Source organism: Salvia splendens, chromosome 15 (genome assembly GCF_004379255.2).
Source record: "Salvia splendens isolate huo1 chromosome 15, SspV2, whole genome shotgun sequence".
NCBI classification, from domain to species: domain Eukaryota; kingdom Viridiplantae; phylum Streptophyta; class Magnoliopsida; order Lamiales; family Lamiaceae; genus Salvia; species Salvia splendens.
Window position 1 is genome coordinate 22,917,707 of NC_056046.1, and position 21,393 is coordinate 22,939,099.

The 21,393-nt window shown below is 40.8% G+C and overlaps 1 protein-coding gene and 1 pseudogene across 1 annotated transcript; one reads left to right on the plus strand and one right to left on the minus strand.

The window, feature by feature from the left end:
* Window positions 1-17,698: 17,698 nt before the first annotated feature.
* On the minus strand, window positions 17,699-18,722 carry LOC121766881. Its single transcript, XM_042163115.1, has 3 exons — window positions 18,416-18,722; window positions 18,092-18,341; window positions 17,699-17,973 (listed from the first exon to the last, which is right to left on the minus strand). Exons 1-3 carry the CDS (start codon window positions 18,707-18,709, stop codon window positions 17,699-17,701), a joined length of 819 nt encoding a protein of 272 aa, XP_042019049.1. The 5' UTR covers window positions 18,710-18,722.
* Window positions 18,723-19,218: 496 nt separating this feature from the next.
* LOC121768016 lies at window positions 19,219-20,555 on the plus strand (annotated as a pseudogene).
* Window positions 20,556-21,393: the final 838 nt, after the last annotated feature.

Sequence of the window (21,393 nt, forward strand, 5' to 3'; positions counted from 1 at the left end):
AACAGATCAGACAGCCATAGGCATTCTAAGTTGTCTGTAATTGGCAATTGAAAGTAGCATCACCGAAAGAAAATAAGAATTGAGCAAGAAAATTTAGGCACACAATTGGAAGAGGGAATTGCAAAAAAGAGAAAAAGAAAATGAGAGAGAGAATTGATTGAATTGTAGAAGAAAAAAAAAAGTGGATGCGTCGATAATTGAAGAGGGGAGGCGTCGATAATTGAAGAGGGCAAAAAAAAAGAGAGAGAGAAGGGTAGCGCCAGCTCATTTTGAGCGCCCAGCGTATCATTTCTCTACATATAACTCAAAATTATTCATCTCACTTCCACCCCTATAAATAATTTAATCTTAAATATATCATATTGTTAAAGATATTCATACTATTACCGTACCGAAATCTTAAAGTACGATAACGTACCATACCATACCATATCAAAATTTACAATATACCAAAAAAATTAATATTTTTAGTATAATAAGCACAGTATAACCATATTTTGATATTTTTACCCACTCGTACACCTAATAAGCATGGACATAGCCACGTGTAATTTCACATAATAAAGGATATTTTTAGACAAAGTTAAATGCGACACTTGCACCTGTTATAGTACTGTCACGAAAATGTATCCTATGCATGCCACAATTGCCCTCAAAATTTTATTAACTAACTTTTCATAATGTGATTTACTAATTAAGTTTGTACATATCCCGATGTATTTTTTGATATCAGCAATTTTACATATTTTCTAATTTTATTAATTTTAAAATTTAAAATTAATGACATTTGTCACACTTTCCTTTTAGTTTGTCCCACAAAAGATGTCACATTTCCTTTTTTTTAAAAAAAGCTCTCTCTCACATTAATATAAATATACTATTTTCTCTCTATATCTAACACACAAAATTACACCTCCTAAAATCACATGCCAATTTCCAAGTGTGACATCTACTATGGGACGGATGGAGTATATTACTAACATCCGAGGCCGGGCTTGTCCTATTTGTATTATTTATAGTTGTAGGTCTGGACTGTACCCAGGTTTGAAAAATGAACCAGATCGAGCACATTCAATCATAAGCACAATCCAGACCGATTCATTTTTTAACGGTGAACCGGATCTGAGCCATCTCTTATCGGCCTCGACCGTACTGAGCTGGATCGTTCTAACCTAAATAAACAACTCTAGTCTCTAGACATGAGCTTTAAATCAAATAAATATGAACCAGGTGAACAACGTACTAAAGTATTAAAACAGTAATTAATAGTGATTGCCAACTATTTCAACAATAATTAAGGTTGAATTATTATATCAAAAATCGGGTGGTGTCAATTGTCATCGACTTTCTTATTTTCAACTGCATGAAATTTCGCAATTTGAAAAAGTCACATGCTAGAAATTTAGGAAAGATGGATGTGGCATCATATGCCCCACAAGCTCTAACGTAAAATGAAGGGCATATTTTTGTATTTTTCACAACAATGCTTATTTTATTTCAATTCTATGCATAAAGACAATTTTATTTCAATCCTGTTATTGCGGCTGCATATGTTTGTACCAATCATTTTATCTATTTGTGATGTTACATAAATTTTGGATTTTCCTAGGTCACAAAATTGGATGACCAAATGCTTCTATTATTTTCCCTTCCGCATTATTTGCTCGTATTATTGCCGTTATTATCAACGCAATTTATTTATATTATCATACTCTACTATTAGAAATTGAATTTTAAGAGTTGGAAATTTGCTGCAGATGATTTTTAATCGATGATTATACTGTCGAATAAGAGCAGCTTGGCAACAATGACAAGTAAATTTGTTTTCATAATTTTGAAATAATTCAAGATTGAATTCATATTGTCATTTACTGAGGCTAGTGGAATTCATCGATCTTTAATTAGTCAAATTCTGGGGGGTCAAGTTAGGTGGCTGAAGCTTACATTTTCTTTTCCATTTTATGATTTTTCTACCTTCTAAAAAGTGCCTTTATAGTTCACTCCAACTACCATCTTCTGAACTTCGAGATTTTGCCACTGCACCACCTAATATACAAAATTTGAAATTTAATACTGATGGATCCGCGAATTTCTGATGTTAGTAAATGCTGGTAGAGAATAAAGACTACGACACAATGAATTTACGTGGTTCGATTTACTGAAGTAAATCTACGTCCACGGGAAGAAGGGAGGGCAAGATTGTATTGCTTGATCTGGGATTACAGCTTACAACACAGACTTGCTATATGATATTTTATCTCTAGAGAGCTTAACCCTTTTCTATCTGATCTAAGTTCTATTTATACATTGAACTAAGATCGTGGCTTGCATCACCACTAATGATGGTTGTGGATGACGTGGAGGTCATGGCCTAAGATCGTGGATGTAGCGTAGGTCATGGCCTACGATCGTGGCCTGAGTTGACACCACGTGGTAGTGGGTGTGTTGGAAGTTGTGGAAATCCTGTATGGGTCCACTAACTCCTTGTTCGGTCGAATGCTGAGACCGAACTGCTTTGGTTGCCGATCTGAGAGTAGAGCTTGATGCCGACCTGAGAGCAGAGCTTGATTGGTTGGCTTTTACCGAGCTGGAGGCTGAGGCCGAACTCTTTGGTAATGCCGAACTCATACTCTTCCTTGGGCTTTGGGCTGATGGGCCGTCATTGCTGTTGGGCTTGTTTAGTACGCACCCCATCACTACCCCCCCCGAAGGGCGAAGTGAATCACTTCGGCAAAGTGAGTCACTTCGGCATTCTGGATAAAGGCAAGGAGGAGGCTGATGTCAGGGGACGTGCCTTGCATTAAATGCGACAGTAAAATCCGGCCGTTGAATCCTGAAAAGGTGGGATTCGAAACGGTGCGACGATTTTGAAATCTTCGCCGAATCTGATAAATACCTCCTTTCTTCATCATTGAAGCACTTTTGCGACTGCTTCTTCTGCACTCTCTCTTTTTTGCGAAAATTCTCTCTCCGCTTTCAAGAATTTCTTCAGACTTTCTTCACCTTCAAAAAGTAAGAAAAATGTCTTCTTCTTCTTCTTCGGAGTCGGGTAGCGGTAGGAGAGGCGGTAAGGGGTCTTCTGGCCGGAAAGAGTCCGGGGAGAAGACCGTAGAGTATTTCCACAGTATTTTGAGTAAGGATACTGTGATATCCCTACCCGAAAAATACTTTTTTCCTGGGGGGAAGGCGGTGGTACCTGACGGTGATCATAGGGCTGACGGCAAAGTGAGTCACTTCGGCATTCTGGATAAAGGCAAGGAGGAGGCTGATGTCAGGGGACGTGCCTTGCATTAAATGCGACAGTAAAATCCGGCCGTTGAATCCTGAAAAGGTGGGATTCGAAACGGTGCGACGATTTTGAAATCTTCGCCGAATCTGATAAATACCTCCTTTCTTCATCATTGAAGCACTTTTGCGACTGCTTCTTCTGCACTCTCTCTTTTTTGCGAAAATTCTCTCTCCGCTTTCAAGAATTTCTTCAGACTTTCTTCACCTTCAAAAAGTAAGAAAAATGTCTTCTTCTTCTTCTTCGGAGTCGGGTAGCGGTAGGAGAGGCGGTAAGGGGTCTTCTGGCCGGAAAGAGTCCGGGGAGAAGACCGTAGAGTATTTCCACAGTATTTTGAGTAAGGATACTGTGATATCCCTACCCGAAAAATACTTTTTTCCTGGGGGGAAGGCGGTGGTACCTGACGGTGATCATAGGGCTGACTCCCCGCCGGAGGGTTACGCCACCGTGTACGAGGCCTGCTTAGAATGCGGGCTTCGTTTCCCCCTCCCTTCTGCCTTTATAGATTTACTAGATTTTTTTCAGCTTCCTTTAGGCCAGGTGACTCCGAACTCTTGGAGGCACTTGTCGGCCTTTGCTGCCGAACTCCGCAAGTTAGGAAGGGATTTGTCTTTGAAGGCGATCCTTAAATTCTTTCAATTTAAGAGGAAGGGGTCTTGGTTTTACTTGATCCCTGTACAGCCCTTTAGGGCCTTTTGTAAAACGAAGTGGCCGAAGTGGCAAAACCGCTTCTTCTACTATGATAGGACCGCGGCTCCTAGTTTTCCCTGGAGAGGGCCGAAGTCCGTTATCCGTCATCCTCGGCCTGAACCGTTGGACGAGCTCGATGGCGAGCTCAACAAGATTCCCATAGTTAGGAAACAATACACGGAGTCTGAGCTCGTCAAGGGCGACGTCGTGTTCGACATCTCGTCTTCGGACGAAGAGGCCGAGGGTGAGGATTTCTCTTTATCTTTATGCTCTACTGCTTTAACGAAGAAAACTAACCTGGCTTTCTTGCTTTTTGGCAGTGTACATGTTGAATAAGGCTATCCGAAAGTCCTCCGAGCTTGTGGAGCCGGAGAGGCAGAGAGCCCCTCGCTCGGCGTCTGAAGCCGAGAAGAATCCGAAGAGGCAAAAAACCTCTTCTTCGGATCCGAAAGAGCCGGAGCCGTGTTCGGCTAAAGGGAAGGGGAAATTTCATGAGTCCCCAAGAGTGCCGGGGAAAGACCTGGTCATCTCCGAGGTGGTTGCAGACATCCCGGAACACGTCCCTGAGCCTTTTCAATGGCCGACGAAGTTTGTGGAGGTAAGCTTTCTGACTTGGCTTCTTTTCCACATTTTTTGATGGCCATTCTGTTGAGTTTTTTCCTTGTTCATCTTCAGAGAGCCAAGCTTGTCTCCGTGGAGCTCTCCAAAGCATCCCACGACTACGAGGAGATGCAGAAGAAGTTGCATCTTGCTCGTAGTCTGGCCGAACAGGCTGAGGCCAAATTTGAGAGGGCCCGAGCTGCTAGGATCTCGGCTCAGGATGAAGCCCGGTCAGCCAAAAACCAGCTCATCATCCTGCAAGAGCAGACGAAGCACCGGGAGGCTCAGAAGGAGGCTGCCGCCGTGGCTGCCCAGGGGGAGGCTCTCCGTGTTTACACGGAGAAACTCTTTTTGAGCGGCCAGTTCTCGGCCTTTGTCGGTAGTCTGGTAAGGCTAATTACCGATAAGGGCGAGCAGGGGGCCGACGTCGTGCTGCCTCTGTACAGCCGAGAGATAGCAGCTCGGCTTCAGAATCTGCCGCTCCTTGAGGAGCTCGCTTCATCCTCGGTCCTGCTTTCTGCAGACCGAGTCCGGAGTTGTCGAGCTGATCGGGACGAGAACCTGGAGGCTATCTTTGCCTCCGTGGGACCCGTTTCACCCGCTTCGACTTACAACGGAGAGGGTGAGGCCGAGCCGCTGGAGCTGGAGGCCGAAGTCGAGCGGGCCGGGCATCCGGAGAAGGAAGCCGATCAGGAGGCGGAGGCGAGGCCGGCAGGATGCGAGGCCGAGGCTGAGGTAGCTCAGGAGAAAGAAGCTGAACCAGACCGAGGAGCCGGAGACGAAGCTGGCGGAGTATGATTTCGTCTCCCTTCTCTTAGTCTAGTTTCTTCCTTGTAAAATGGCTTTGAAGCCCTCCTAGTGTAAAAAATTTTCCTTGTGAATGAAAAATTCTCTACACTTGTCTTCGTATAGCTTTTCGTACTCGCCTTTATTCCTGTTGTATTTTACTATCTGCTCGGTACAGCTGCCGAACTAATATAGCTGCTTTGTACTCAAGGAGATGGAGATACTTCACTGGAAACGGCTGTACTCTTCGGCTTTAGACGAAGCCGAGAAAAGAGCTATAGCCGATCAGACGAAGAATGACGAGCTTCTGGCTCGTTTAGTGAAGCTGGAGGCCGATAATAAGGACTTAGAGTCCGATAAGAAGGATCTGGAGGCCGAGCTGAATACGACCATTGCTGAGAGGACTGCGTACGAGGATTACATCCGTGTGCGCGGGGGAGTGACCATATCAGATGTTCAGAGTCGAGTTGACGAACTGTGGGAGGAATATCATGTACTCCGGAGGAACAATGCGCTGGAGAGCTCGGCTTGCCAACAAGTTGTGAAATCATTACGGCGCTGGGCTTCTCGGTACGACATCATTCTTTCCCGGCGTCCCTCAATCGAGAGATTCCTTAGGCATTTCCCGCCAACAGATGCTCGCACTCCAGATCAAGCCTCTGGTTCCCTTGTTCAAAATCCTACTCCAGGTCAACAACGAACTCCGGAACAGCCGGAAACGTCAAGACGAGAACGGGCTCAGGAGCAACCGGAATCGTCAAGACAGGGACGGACTGAAATTCGCCGAGGAGTTGTGACTATGAGCGAGCAAGATCAGCAGATGCTTATTGCAGAGACTCTTCATCGCCGAGGGGTTAGAGCTTCTGGGGCTCGCGGAAGAGGTGTTGGGTCGAGGATAGCATCTCGTCGACCTGCTTATTCTTCATCTGCTCGGACCAACCGAACTCGGCTTCCAGAGGATTTTGCAGATAGGTGGCTTAACTTTAGCAACCCCGGACAGTAGAATAGTCCTTTGTAATAGCGTAACGCCATTTTGTAGGGTAGCGGAGTTGTATGCCGAACAAGATTTGAAAAATGAAATTTTGTTTTCGCTTCTAACACTGTATTTACAGCTTAGCGAAAAAATTTCATCGTACTTGTCCTCGGTCTTATGAAGTAAACTTCTTTGACCGGACTTGGTCCTTGGTCTTATGAAGTAAACTTCTTTGACCGGACTTGGTCCTTGGTCTGATGAAATAAACATCTTTGACCGGACTCGGCTTTGGTCTGATGAAATAAACATCTTTGACCGGACTCGTCTTTGGTCTGATGAAATAAACATCATTGACCGGACTCGTCTTTGGTCTGATGAAATAAACATCTTTGACCGGACTCGTCTTTGGTCTGATGAAATAAACATCTTTGACCGGACTAAGCTTGTGTCCTAATTTGGCGAGTTTTATCGCTCGGATCGGACTTTCCGTCGTCCTAATTTGGGGATCGGACTTTCCCTTGTCCTAATTCGGCGAGTTTTATCGCGTGGATCGGACTTTCCCTTGTCCTAATTCAGGCAAGTTTTATCGCGTGAATCGGACTTTTGTTGCAGTTCGTTTCAGACGAAGTGCTTGATTCTTAAGCTGAATTGTGGTCTTGTATCCTCTTTAGAAGCTTGGACTTCACAATCGTTGGCTTATTGCAGTTCGTTTCAGACGAACTGCTTGTTTAAGCTGAATTGTGGTCTTGTATCTTCTTTAGAAGCTTGGACTCACAATCGTTGGCTTATTGCAGTTCGTTTCAGACGGACTGCTTGTTAAGCTGAATTGTGGTCTTATATCCTCCTTAGAAGCTTGGACTCACAATAGTCTTTAATAATCGATCTAAAAAGGGGATCAGTCTTTAAAGAACGATATACCTTGGTACCATTTGTAAGAGACGACAAGCACATAGAGACAAAACACATAGAGAAAAAATGAAAAAGATGAAGGAAAAAAACTTTAAACTTTTTTTTATTTTTTTATTTTTTAAAAACGACAAGTAAAAGGTACAAGTAAGAAACAAACAAATAAAAACATATACCCCTATGACCGAACTAGACACGAGACGGACTGACCGGACTTTTGTCTCTTACAAGTGGAACTTCTTGAGGTTGGAGACGTGCCATGTTCGGGGTACTTGTTCTCCTGACATGTGAGTCAATTTATAAGACCCTTTGCCGAGGACTTCTGACACCCGATATGGACCCTCCCATGTGGGTTCGAGTTTGCCCAGCTTTTCTGCTCGGCTTACTTCGTTGTTTCTCAAGACGAGATCTCCCACTTGAAATTGAAGCTTTTTCACCCTTTGGTTATAATACCGGGCTACTTGCTCCTTATACTTGGCTGCTTTTATGCACGCCAATTCTCTTCTTTCTTCGGCGAGATCTAGTTCTGCTCTCAGTCCGTCGTCATTCATTTCTGAGGAGAAATTTAGAGTTCGGGGACTGGGTACGCCGATCTCCACCGGAATTACGGCTTCAGTGCCGTATACCAGACTATACGGAGTTTCACCGTTGGAGGTTTTGGGTGTAGTTCGGTAGGACCATAGGACTTGAGGGAGATTTTCTACCCATTGTCCTTTGGCTTGTTCTAACCGAGCTTTTAACCCTTTCACCAGAATCCGGTTCGTTACTTCCGTTTGTCCGTTTGCTTGGGGATGGGAGACCGAAGTGAACCGCTGTTGAATGTTCAGCTCTTGGCACCAATTCTTGAACGTCTTGTCGGTGAACTGAGTCCCATTATCCGAGATGAGGATGTGGGGTATGCCAAATCGGCACACTATGTTCTTCCAGACGAAGTCCAATGCCTTTGAGCTCGTTATCGTAGCTAATGGTTCAGCCTCCACCCACTTCGTGAAGTAGTCCACGGCAACGATAAGGAATTTCATTTGCCGAGGAGCTTGAGGAAGTGGTCCCACTATGTCTATGCCCCATTGCATGAAAGGCCAAGGGCTTTGCATAGTGTATAGATCGGTCTGCGGCATCCTTGGGACATTTGCATGAATTTGGCACTTCGTACACTTCTTGACGAGCTGCACTGCCTCTTGTACCATGGTTGGCCAATAATATCCCCATCTCAGAACTTTTTTAGCTAAAGCTCTGGCTCCGATGTGGCTACCGCACGATCCTTCATGAACTTCTCTGAGGATGTAGTCCGTCTCTTCTGGTCCTACGCACCGCAATAACGGCTGGAGGTAAGACTTTCTAAAGAGGACTCCTTCATGAAGTTCGTACCGAAGTGCTCGGCACGTGATCTTCCGAGCTTCTCTCTTATCCTCGGGCAATTGTCCTTGATCCAGATACTGCAAGATCGGCGTCATCCAGTTCGGCGAGCTGGATACTGAATGTACCTCGGCTTCGTCAATGCTTCGATGCATTAATTCTTCCGCCTTTGAGCTCGGATCTGAGGCCAACTTACTTAAGGTATCTGCTCGGCTATTTTCCGCTCTGGGAATGCGGATTATCCGAAAATAGGAGAAACTTCGGCTGATGCTTTGCGCTTTGTCCAAATACTTCTTCATTCTCTCGTCACGAGCTTCACTTGTACCCAACATGTGATTTACTATGACTTGTGAATCACAATGGACTCTGAGAGATTTGACGAGCAGACTTTGCGCTAACTGGAGTCCGGCCAGGAGGGCTTCGTACTCGGCTTCATTATTAGTAGTGGGGAATAGGAACCGAAGTGAGTAGGTTACCTCGTGTCCGTCGGGAGCGACAAGTAGAATACCAGCTCCACTTCCCATCTTGTTTGAAGCTCCATCTACGAATCCGCTCCAGCAGTCCGGTGGCTCTACTTCGGATTCCAAGGGCTGTGCTAGTTCGGCATTGGCAGAATTCTTCTGTTCGGCAATAACAGGAATTGCTTGATCGAACTTTGCTTCTGCAAGAAAATCTGCCAAGGCTTGTCCCTTGATGGCTTTCCGAGGTAGATATTCAATTGTGTGCTCTCCCAACTCTATAGCCCACTTGGCGATTCTGCCTGATGCTTCTGGTTTGGTCAACACTTGCCGAAGTGGCAGATCAGTTAAGACGCATACCTTGTGAGCATAGAAGTATGGCCGCAGTCTCCTTGCTGCATTTACTAATGCTAGAGCAATCTTTTCCAGAGGTTGATACCTGGTTTCTGGACCTCTTAATGCTCGGCTTGTAAAATAGATGGGAAGCTGCTTTAGGCCTTCTTCTCGTACAAGCACCGCGCTGATGGTTTGATCCGATGCCGCTAAGTATAAGAATATTACTTCGGCTTCGGTTGGAGCAGAGAGAATAGGAAGCTCGGCTAGATAACTTTTGAGCTCGTCAAAGGCCTTTTTCTGCTCGGCTCCCCACTCGAACTTTGGTGCCTTTTTCAACACCTTGAAGAACGGCAGTTGCTTTTCGGCTGCTTGGGAAAGGAATCGATTCAGTGCGGCTAGACATCCGGTTAGCCTTTTCACGTCATGTATGGACTTCGGCATTGCCATGTTCTGAACGACTTGAACTTTTGAGGGGTTTGCCTTGAGTCCGTCCTTTGAAACCCAACAACCCAGAAACTTTCCCGAATCTACCAAAAAGGTACACTTTTGGGGATTAAGTTTGAGGTTGGCTTTCTTGAGCACGTTGAGAGTGGACTTGAGGTTGTGCTCGTACTCCGATGTGCTTTTGCTTTTGACGACTATATCGTCAACATACACTTCGACCTCCTTTCCAATCAGGTGCCGAAAAAGCTTGTCTACCATCCTTTGATAAGTGGCTCCGGCATTCTTTAAACCGAATGGCATCTTTTTATAAGCGAAAATGCCGAAATCAGTAATGAAGGCCGTTTTTGAAGCGTCAATCTCGTCCATTAAAACTTGATGGTATCCTTTGTACAGATCAAGAAAACAAAAAATTTCAAAGCCTATCAAAGCTTCTACTTTTTTATCTATGTTCGGAAGGGGATAGCAATCTTTGGGACAGTGCTTATTTAGATCGGTGAAATCTATGCACATCCGCCATCCTCCTTCCATTTTCTTGATCATGACAGGATTGACCACCCATGAAGGATACTTCACTTCGAATAACACATCCGCCTTCAATAATTGACGGACTTCGTCATGGATGACTTGACTTCGTTCTGCCGCAAAGAGTCTTTGCTTCTGTTTTATCGGCCGGACCGAAGGATCAATATTTAACCGATGAGTGATTACCTCGGGGGGCACTCCGGTCATGTCCAACGGAGACCATGCAAAGACGTCTTTATACTCCTTGAGGAGCTGGATGGTTTTTTTCCCGAAGTAGAGGCGTTCCCGCGAAGCCGATCTTAACCGTTCTGGATGGATCGTCTTCGTACAGCTGAACTGTCATCGAATTCGGCTCCGGTATGACTTCGGTCATTGCCTCTGACTCCGGCTGCTGTGATTGCTATGCTTGGTGGTGCCGATCTGACTGCTCGGCACTTCTAAGCGCAATTTGCAGACATTCCTTTGCTCTCTTTTGGTCACCTCGGATGACCGCTATCCCTCCTTTAGTAGGGATCTTGATGGTGAGGTGATAAGTGGAGCAAATGGCCCGAACTGTGTTGAGCCAGTCTCTTCCCAGGATGACGTTGTACGGGGACCGAGCTTTCACCACGAAAAACTCAATCATCGTACTGGAGCTAGTAGGCGCTTTCCCCACCGTGATCGGAAGGCTGATAATACCTTCAGGGCGGGTGTCCTCCTGGGCGAAGCTCTTCAGGGGAAGCGGAGCCGGACTGAGCCGAGCTGGGTCTACTTCTAGTTTGTCGAAGCAATCTTTAAAAAGAATGCTGACTGACGCTCCTGTATCCACAAACACCCTGTGGATCAGTTTGTTTGCCACTCCGGCTTGGATGACAATGGCGTCTTGGTGAGGAGAGATGGCCGGGACGGGATCAGCATCCGAGAACGTAATCACTTCGTCCTGCTTCAGCCTTTTATGCGTTGGCTCCTCTCGATTGGAACCTCTGCGCTCTGACTTCAGGGACGACTTGGTCTTCCCGGCAGGGAGAGCGTCAATAGTCTGGATTACTCCATCATATTGCGGCTCGTCATCGTCTTCGGGATCCGGCTGCCTTTTCGGATCCTGAGGAGCGCAGTTCGCACCTCTCTGCTTCTTATTCTTCTTTGACTGCTTGCTTTGGTATTTTTTCAATGTCCCTGCCCTCACAAGAACATCGATACCTGCAGCCAAGTTTCTGCACTCCTCGGTATCGTGACCGTGGTCTTGATGGTAGGAGCAGTAGTTATCCTGGGGTCGGCGCGCGGCTGATTTCGTCATCCGCTTTGGCTTTTCGAACAGGTCAGAGTGCAGTTCGAAAATTTCCGCTCTCGGCTTGTTCAGCGGTACGAACTGAGCGGGCGGCTTCTCGGGATTGAGACGGGGTCCCAATCTGTCTTGCACCGGAGTCCTTTGAATCCTTTCAAAAGGAGTTCGGCGGGGATGTCCCTGATCGCTATGATCGGGCTTCCTCCTGTCTCCTCGGGATGAGCTGTCTAAAGACCGTTTGCGACGGTCAGCCTCATCGGCACGGGAGAACTGGTCCGCAATGTCCCACATCTCTTGAGCTGTTTGCGGACTGCATTCCACGAGCTTTCTGTAGAGAGCTCCGGGCAGGATTCCATTTTGGAATGCCGAAATGACAAGTAGATCGTTGAGATCATCTACTTGTAGGCATTCCTTGTGGAATCTCGTCATGAAGTCGCTGATCCTTTCGTCGCGACCTTGACGTATAGAAAGCAGCTGAGCCGAAGTGATCCGGGCTTCCGCTTTCTGAAAGAACCTCCTGTGGAAAGCATCCATTAGATCTCGGTAAGATCTAATGCTGCCTTGGGGGAGGCTATCGAACCACCTTCTCGCGTTCCCGATAAGCAGCTCGGGGAACAGCTTGCACATATGGACCTCATTGAGACCCTGGTTCGCCATGTTATACTGATAGCGTCCCAGGAAGTCATGAGGATCCACCAACCCGTCATAAGTCATCGACGGAGTTCGGTAGTTCTGTGGAAGGGGAGTTCGGGTGATATCGTCCGAGAACGGAGTCTTCAATGCTCCGTACATGGCGAACCCGACATCTCTTCGGTATGGAGGAGATGGAGATCTCCTGTGATTCCGGTACCGAGGAGGAACAGGAACATGTCGGGGTTGAGGATTCTTCTTCCTGGAAGACACGGCACTACTGCGGTAGTGACTTTCATGTCTGGATGAGGAAGGAGAATCCACCGTTTTCGTCTTCGGCTCTTGGCTCTTTTGCAGGAAGGCTAAGAACTCATCCTGCTTCTCAGCCAAGAACAGCTTGACAGCCTCATTCAAATCAGGCTGCTGGGAAGACTCGGTGTGTGGACCTTTTGAGCGGCTTGTTCCTTCATCGTGAAAACTGGAAGTAGCTGTCTCCCGAGGCTGTTTTCCGGACCTGCGGGCTGGACTAGCTTCCTCATGGTTTTCACGAACGGTATTGCGGGTAGTGTGTGATCTGGTATGCATTTTTTTGGGGTGGAAAAAGGGTCAAAAATTCGCTTTATCACAAATTTGGTTCTCTGTTTCCCACAGACGGCGCCAGTGATGGATCCGCGAATTTCTGATGTTAGTAAATGCTGGTAGAGAATAAAGACTACGACACAATGAATTTACGTGGTTCGATTTACTGAAGTAAATCTACGTCCACGGGAAGAAGGGAGGGCAAGATTGTATTGCTTGATCTGGGATTACAGCTTACAACACAGACTTGCTATATGATATTTTATCTCTAGAGAGCTTAACCCTTTTCTATCTGATCTAAGTTCTATTTATACATTGAACTAAGATCGTGGCTTGCATCACCACTAATGATGGTTGTGGATGTCGTGGAGGTCATGGCCTAAGATCGTGGATGTAGCGTAGGTCATGGCCTACGATCGTGGCCTGAGTTGACACCACGTGGTAGTGGGTGTGTTGGAAGTTGTGGAAATCCTGTATGGGTCCACTAACTCCTTGTTCGGTCGAATGCTGAGACCGAACTGCTTTGGTTGCCGATCTGAGAGTAGAGCTTGATGCCGACCTGAGAGCAGAGCTTGATTGGTTGGCTTTTACCGAGCTGTAGGCTGAGGCCGAACTCTTTGGTAATGCCGAACTCATACTCTTCCTTGGGCTTTGGGCTGATGGGCCGTCATTGCTGTTGGGCTTGTTTAGTACGCACCCCATCAAATACCATTGTATATTTGAAATATTTTCAACAAATTAACAACTTTATGATACAAATCATCCAATTGATTTTTATGGTCTAGATTCTAGTAGCTAGTAGCATTACTATGATTCTTCTTGCGATCAACAAATTTATTAGTGGCATAAATTTTTCACAGTGAACTACCTACCTAATCTTTTACTTTCGCATATAAATGGTATATGATCTCTATTTTATATCGTTTTTTTACCCCATGATAAAAATAACAATAGGTACCAAACATGTGATTTTTTTTGTTATAGAGGATATTTTTAGAAATTTCAATTAAATAGAACCAAATATGTGATTTTTTTTCTTCCTTTCTTATTTCTTTTTTTCTTCTTTAGTTTATTCTTTTTTCTTTTTTCTTTTTTCTTCATTTTCTTCTTTCTTTTTAGTATTTTATCTTCCTTTCTTCTTTCTTTTTTCTCCTTAGTTTATATTTCCTCTTTTTTTCTTTTCTCTTCTTTTTCTTCTTTCTTTTTAGAGTTTTATACATACATCTAATTGCATTTATAATATAAATCAATAACAAAACACCTAATTAAATTAATTATTTAAAGTAATTAAATCAATTGAATATTTTTAATCAAATTATTTATACTCATTTTAGGGTTGAAACATCTAACTAAAAATATTCAACTCTTTATCATTATGAATACAATTCACAATTTTAAATTTTGATTAAGACTATATTGATTAGTTATTAATTTAATATAAAATAATAATTATTATTTATTAATTATTACTAATTTTACTATTATAACAATAATATTATTATATTATTAAATATAATTATAACTATAATTATGATTAAGTATATTTAAATGATATTAAAAAATAAATTAATTAATAATTTATAACATCAAAATAATAATAATAATAATATTATTAATTAATAATAATAGTATAAAGAGTGAGGAGAATGAGAGAAGATATTATAATATCACTTATGGTACTAATTTTGTCAATGCCCAAAATATCATTTATGACACATCAACAAATAAAAGTGTACTTTTTAGTAGTATAAAATACCAAACCCAACACAATATGAAAATTTCCACAATTTTTCAGTTGTAGACCAAAATGCATCAGATCTGCACATGTCTAATTAAATAAAAGTGAAAATCCAAACAAATCAGAAATTAATTTAAAAACACCATTCTAATTCCATGATGCTATCCTCTACAAAAAAAAAAGACTAGTCCATAAATATTGCTAATTATATACACAAATTGTAGAAAAAAAATCATTTTTTTCAATCAATCATCGGATTTGTATCATCATCGATAGAAACAGAATTCCTCTTGATGAACTCCAAACAATCAGCAATCGCCTCCGAGCAGAATGAATTCGAGTGGTTTATCGTTCTAACCACCGTATACCGGCATCCGCTGACCCGGTCCGTTCCGGTCGAACCGCCTTTATTTCCTCTTCTGCTTCTTCGGACCAGATTCCTCCTCAGCAGTCTTAGACACTTGTAAGAATTCTTCCACTTGTTGAAAACTCTCAAAATAAACAAGAAATTGGTGCGAAGGCGATGCACTGAGAATCTTCTCGAGTTGAGACGAAGTCCCTTCATTCCACACCATCTCTTGCTCATCATTTTCTCGTAGTTTGTCGTACTGATTTACATTCATATATATATATATAAAGAGAATGGGGCAATGATTTTTTTGTGAGGGGTCGTTGGGGGTGCGTGGAAAACGATATGTATTTAAGACTTTTGTTGGGTTGTACGCGGTAGAGGAATTCAAAAAAATAAAACAAATTAATTATGTGTGGAGTTTAGGGGGAAATATTTTTAAATGGGGAAAATGAGAGGAAATGGATGGGGGGACAAAGAGACATGGGAATTGAAAAATAATGGGTGTTTTGCCAATTAAAGTGACTGGAGTTGTTGTAATGTTAGATGGGGCTAAGAAGTCTAAAAACATCTTGGGATTTGTTGGTTGCATGAATCACAAAGGTGACCTAATTCTTGATTTCTTTCACCATTTTATGTCTTTTATTTCTTGTACACATTAAAATGTAGTAAACCAACTGTCCATATAACTTATATACTCTCTCCGTCCCAAGGAAGATGACCTCTTTTTTGGGTGGTATTAGATTTTATATTCCCTCTGTCCCATGAAATATGAAACGTTTTCTTTTTTGGATTGTCCCATTAAAAATGAAACGTTTCATAAAATGGAAACAACTTTATCTCTACTTTTTCATCTCTCTTACTTTACTCTCTCTTCATTAACAAACAAAACAATACTACATAAAATCTCGTGCCGATTCCCAAATATTGTATATTTAATGGGACGGAGGGAGTACAACTTTATTTTATGTGTTAAGTGAAAAGAATAAAGTAAGAACAATATAATAAAATAGAGATAAAAATATTTCTATTTTAGTAATGAGTCATCTTGATTGAGACAAATTAAAAGGAAAAGTTAGTAATTTTCGGTGGGATGTAGGAAGTACTTTATATGCCTACATTGAGATATAACTAATCAATAGGAGTAGCTTTTAGAAAATTTTGATCTACGTGCGTTGGGGAAAATTATGACTTTAATGGTTTTTCCAAGTCCTTACTAGAATTTGCAATTGATAAGATACTCTAAGATATACTATATGTGTAAAACAACTTTTAGTCTACTATTCCGGCCACTAGTACTATTAATTAATTTGTAGAATTTGGATTAGTACTTTTATTTCATGTCGTTTTAGTATTTGTTTATTAGTTTATGGGGTTGTGATGAGGACGAGTTATCCTTCACTACTTGCTCCGGAATTAAAATAGGTATAATAGTGTAGTAATAAGATAAGTTTTAAATATTTTATGATCACATAGATTGTGACGTTAGTCGGCCATTTGATATTTTTAATCTGTACTGTAATACTTTAAGTCTGTTTTCCTAAAATTAAATCAACATATTATCAAACATAGATTTAGCTGCTAATCAAATGACACCTGCAGCTCGATTTCTAAATGGACAAAATAATTCAATTAACAAATCCGTGAATTATAATCATGATTCCGTGATTACCCACAAATTAAAACCGAATAAAATGATGGTTTAGGGTGTTACATTTCATAATCATGTGAGCTTATTTTAAGTACAGTAACATTCATCTCCTCTATTTAAATGTTTATTTTGCTTCAATCTTTTAAGAGATAATTGAATTAGAATATTGAAAATTGATACACAAGCACTCGAACAACTTGCGTATAATTATGCCTATAATAATAGTTTAAAATAATTTTATGTGTTGACATGAGCTAGCAATCACATGTTACTTGATCAATTTCGAATAGATAATATTTAAAAAAAACAAGTCAATCTAGTATATTATGCCTTACAAAGGTAGCTATAAGCAGAATATTGATGAAACTGACTTAAGAATTTTAATGTTAATTTGCATAAGGTCGGTAATATCGGTGGAGTAAGGGCATCTCCAACGCCACTGCAAAACGCAAATTTGCAGTGAAAACAACCTCCAACCATACTAAAAAACGCATCCAAATCTGTCCTTTTTTCGTTTGTGAACAGTACTACTCCATCTTTACAGTAGAACTGTAGCTCGACGCAAAAATTACCAGAAATTGCAATTGAGTCCTTTCTTTTTTATGATATTTGAAGAAGGCCGAGGGCTGAGAGATGCAGAAACAGAAAATTGGAGAAGAAGAATTAGATGAAGAAACTACTTACCTAATTATAGAGAGTTGTAGATGGTTGAAGAACTTGTGAAGAGTGTGGAGATGAAATCGAATGTACAGAGAAGGAAGAAGGGGAAGATTGAAGAGTAGCGGTGATGGGAGAGAGAAGGGGAAATTACAGAGAAGGGGAAGATGGAAGAAGGTAGCGGCGATGAGAGAAAATTAGGTTTAGTAGTATTAATATAGTTAATTACGAGATGGGCTAATTAATGGCATGGGTTAAATAATAATTTATTGAGTATTAGTTATTTTATTGAGTATGAATTGTAATATTAGTATTTAATATTATAATATAACAAATTAAATAATAGTACAATATTTAGTAATAAAAGTACTCATATTACATAACACGTCCTACAAATGGAAATTACGTTACAACAACATAAAACTAAAATAAAAACAAACGACATATTACAATAACAAAATGAAAAACATAATCTAATAATCCGGTAAACCAGAACCAGAACCTCCTATATTATCGAAGTACGAAGGATATGTTCCAATTGCATAGTCATTTGGTTGTTCTTGTTGCTGAGCTCTTTTTTGTAAAATGCTTCTTCTCTCGGCTTGAAAATAAGCACGACTAACAGGATCAACTATGGAGCTCAAGTCCATAGCCATGATTTTATTTTCTTCCTTCACAGTTTTGAGATCATGGCTATTCTTTCGTTGTTTAAAAAACATAGACATATTATCGTTTGCTTGTTTCATGCCTGCAGTATATAGCTCATTTTGTTTTCTAGAGTAGCAATAATTGATTCCGAGTTATCAGACTGCTTTTTCTTCAGTTTAACCCTCTTCACCCTGATAGGCCTTGATGAAGAAGAAAACCGCCAAGGTTTTGTTCCTCGCCATCATCACAACTCATAGGAAATGAAGACAAAGTTTGTGAGCCATGCAAAGTATGAGTCTGACTTTCTGAATCAGAACTTTGCATCCCACGTGATGCTTGTTGTCTAGAGCTCCTCCCTGCACAATCTTTAAATTTTTCAAAATTTTTAATCATCTCCCAAACATGAGAAAATTTCCAACCCGATTTGTATTTTGAATCTGTCTTCAGCATTTGCATGGCTTCATTCATCTATAAATAATTATAATCAATTAATCGCATGTTCAAAGAGAAAATGAAACATTAAAATATGATTAAACACTCACTATGTCTGCATTTGAAGCACCGCTTCGATTTCTTGCTTCAGCAGCTCGGATACATCCATGGAATTTTTTTGTTGCTTTCTCGATGGCTTGAATACAAGCCTGCATATATCTTTGCGTACGCTCTGGCCAAGTAAGATCTCTTTCTTCAGCTTGATTGAATCCATCTTCCACGTGCTGCCAGAATCCTTGTGCTGATTGTGATGTGCCTATGCTAGGATCTTGTGAAATTTCCATATAAACTTTACACAAAAGTATGTCTTCATTCTCTGTATAACTTTCTTGACGAACAGACATTTTGTTAGGAAAAGATAAAGATAAAAACTGGGATGAGATAATTGTGATGTTGTGGTTTCTTATATGTATAGATATGAAATGATTTTTCTACTTTTTGAATGGATGGCTTGGATGTAAATCTACTTTTGCGATGAATGACTATGATTGAAAGCACGCGGATTGTGCTTTTTTGTTTCCGGATTTTGAATGGTTGGCTAGGATTTAGATCTACTTTTGCGATGAGTGGCTACGATTGAAAGCACGCGGATTGTGCTTTTTTTGTTTCCGGATTTTGAATGGATGGCTAGGATTTAGATCTACTTTTGCGATGAGTGGTGACGATTGAAAGCACGTGGATTGTGCTTTTTTTTGTTTCTAGAATTTGAATGGATGGCTAGGATTTAAATCTATATTTCCGATGTGTGGTTACGATTGAAAGCACACGGGTTGTGCTTTTGTAAAACCATTATAAATTGAAGGCATGTTTTGATCATTTATCATATCAATCAATCACTCAAATTCATCTATCATTCACCATGAAGCCCAATTTTATTTCTAGCTCTTCATCTTCTGATGAAGATGGTGAAAATGCTCATATGATATACACTTACAACCAATTTATGCAGGATATGCAACGTAGAATCGACAACAACAACATGTTGATTCAATACATTCGTGACCGTCAAAGTCCACAAATATATCGTGGATCAGTTCCAGGGCATATTGTCATCAACCGTGACCGAGAGGGTGCTTACGCTAGATTGTACAATGATTATTTTGCTGATAATCCATTGTATAATGAAACCATGTTTCGTAGGAGATTCCGGATGTCTCGTCCATTGTTCCTTCGTTTTGTGGATGCAGTTAAGGAACATGATGACTACTTCGTGCAACGACCAGATGGAACCGGAAGGCTTGGAATATCATCTCTTCAAAAGGTAACAGCTGCTATTCGTATATTGGCATACGGTGTACCAGCTGATGCTTGTGATGAGTATGTGAAAATAAGTGAGAGCAGTGCGATCAAAAGTCTAAAACGTTTTTGTCGTGCAATAATAGAAGTTTTTCAACGCAATATTTGAGAAGTCCGACAACTAATGATATTGCTAGACTTTTATATATTGGTGAGCAACGTGGATTTCCAGGGATGCTTGGCAGTTTAGATTGTATGCATTGGAAATGGAAAAATTGTCCTACAGGGTGGAGCGGTTCATATTCAGGTCGTAGTGGAAGTCCTACAATTATCCTTGAAGCTGTGGCAGATTATGATCTTTGGATATGGCATGCTTATTTTGGATTGCCCGGCAGCAGCAACGACATCAATGTGTTAGATTCCTCTCATCTTTTCTATAATCTCACTCAAGGTATTGCTCCTCCTACTTATTATGTTATTCAAGGTAAAGAATACAATATGTGTTATTACCTAGCCGATGGAATATACCCAAAATGGTCTACTATTGTGCAAACAATTCATGAGCCTCGTACCCCAAAGACAAAATATTTTGCTATGAGGCAAGAGGCATGTAGAAAAGATGTCGAACGTGCATTTGGTGTTCTCCAATCACGTTTCTCAATTGTAGCAGGACCAGTGAGATTAAAGAAGTGTTGCGTGACATAATGATTACATGTATAATTTTGCATAACATGATAGTAGAAGATGAACGTGACCTGAGTTCTCCAATCGAAGTTGCTAGAAACGCACCACAACCAGAAGTTGAGATGACGACAAATGAAGATGTTCGATTTCAAGAGTACTTGACTCGGTATGCCGCAATAAGAAATAAAAATGCACATCTAGAACTTCGAAATGCATTAGTTGATCATTTGTGGGAAAATTTCTCAAATACGCAATCTTGAATTTTAGCTACTTTTTATGTGTTGTCCTATGTTTTATATAAAGATGATGTCTTTGAATGTATTTTAATTTATGTATAATCATGATGTCTTTGAATGTATTTTAGTTTATGTTTGAATGTTATTATAAGTACGTTTGATTTATTATAATTTGAAGTTAGTGTATATTTTATTGAATGCATAATATATATATATATATATATATATATATATATATATATATATATATATTATGATAAATAATTGTATCAAATTATTTAATTATATTTAGAAAATTATTGACAAAAATGTTGTGGGGTGAATGTGTAATTTAAATAAATATGTAGTTAAAATTGAAAAAGTAAAAAAAGTAGGTGAATATGGAATATTCTTTTGGGTTTTGAGTTTGGTGTAAATGGTTGGAGTAGAATTACTGTTTGATGTGACAGAACTGGAAAAATGAGTTTGAGTTTGGTGTAAATGGTTGAAGATGTCTAAGCAGTAAGCTGCGCTGGTTTTATTTTTGAATTAAAAAGTTACAGGCACTATGTCACCCACGTGCTCTTCAAGTGATTTATAATTTCTAAAGAAAGTTATAGGAGTAGTTAATTGAGAAATATAACATAAAGATTAAAATTAAATATCCATTAAAACTAGAGTGAACTAGGTTGAACTATAGGTTTATCTTGCCAATAGTCCTTAAATTTTAAAAATATATACAGTAGTCTCTGGACTAAGAGTTTATTTCAAAATTGGTCATTTTGTATTTTTTTATTGGAAAATGCTTTTTTGGGGCTGGATAATTTCGTCTTTACACAATTTTCACTTTTTCTATCTGATATTATTTTAATTATATAATAAATCTAATATTA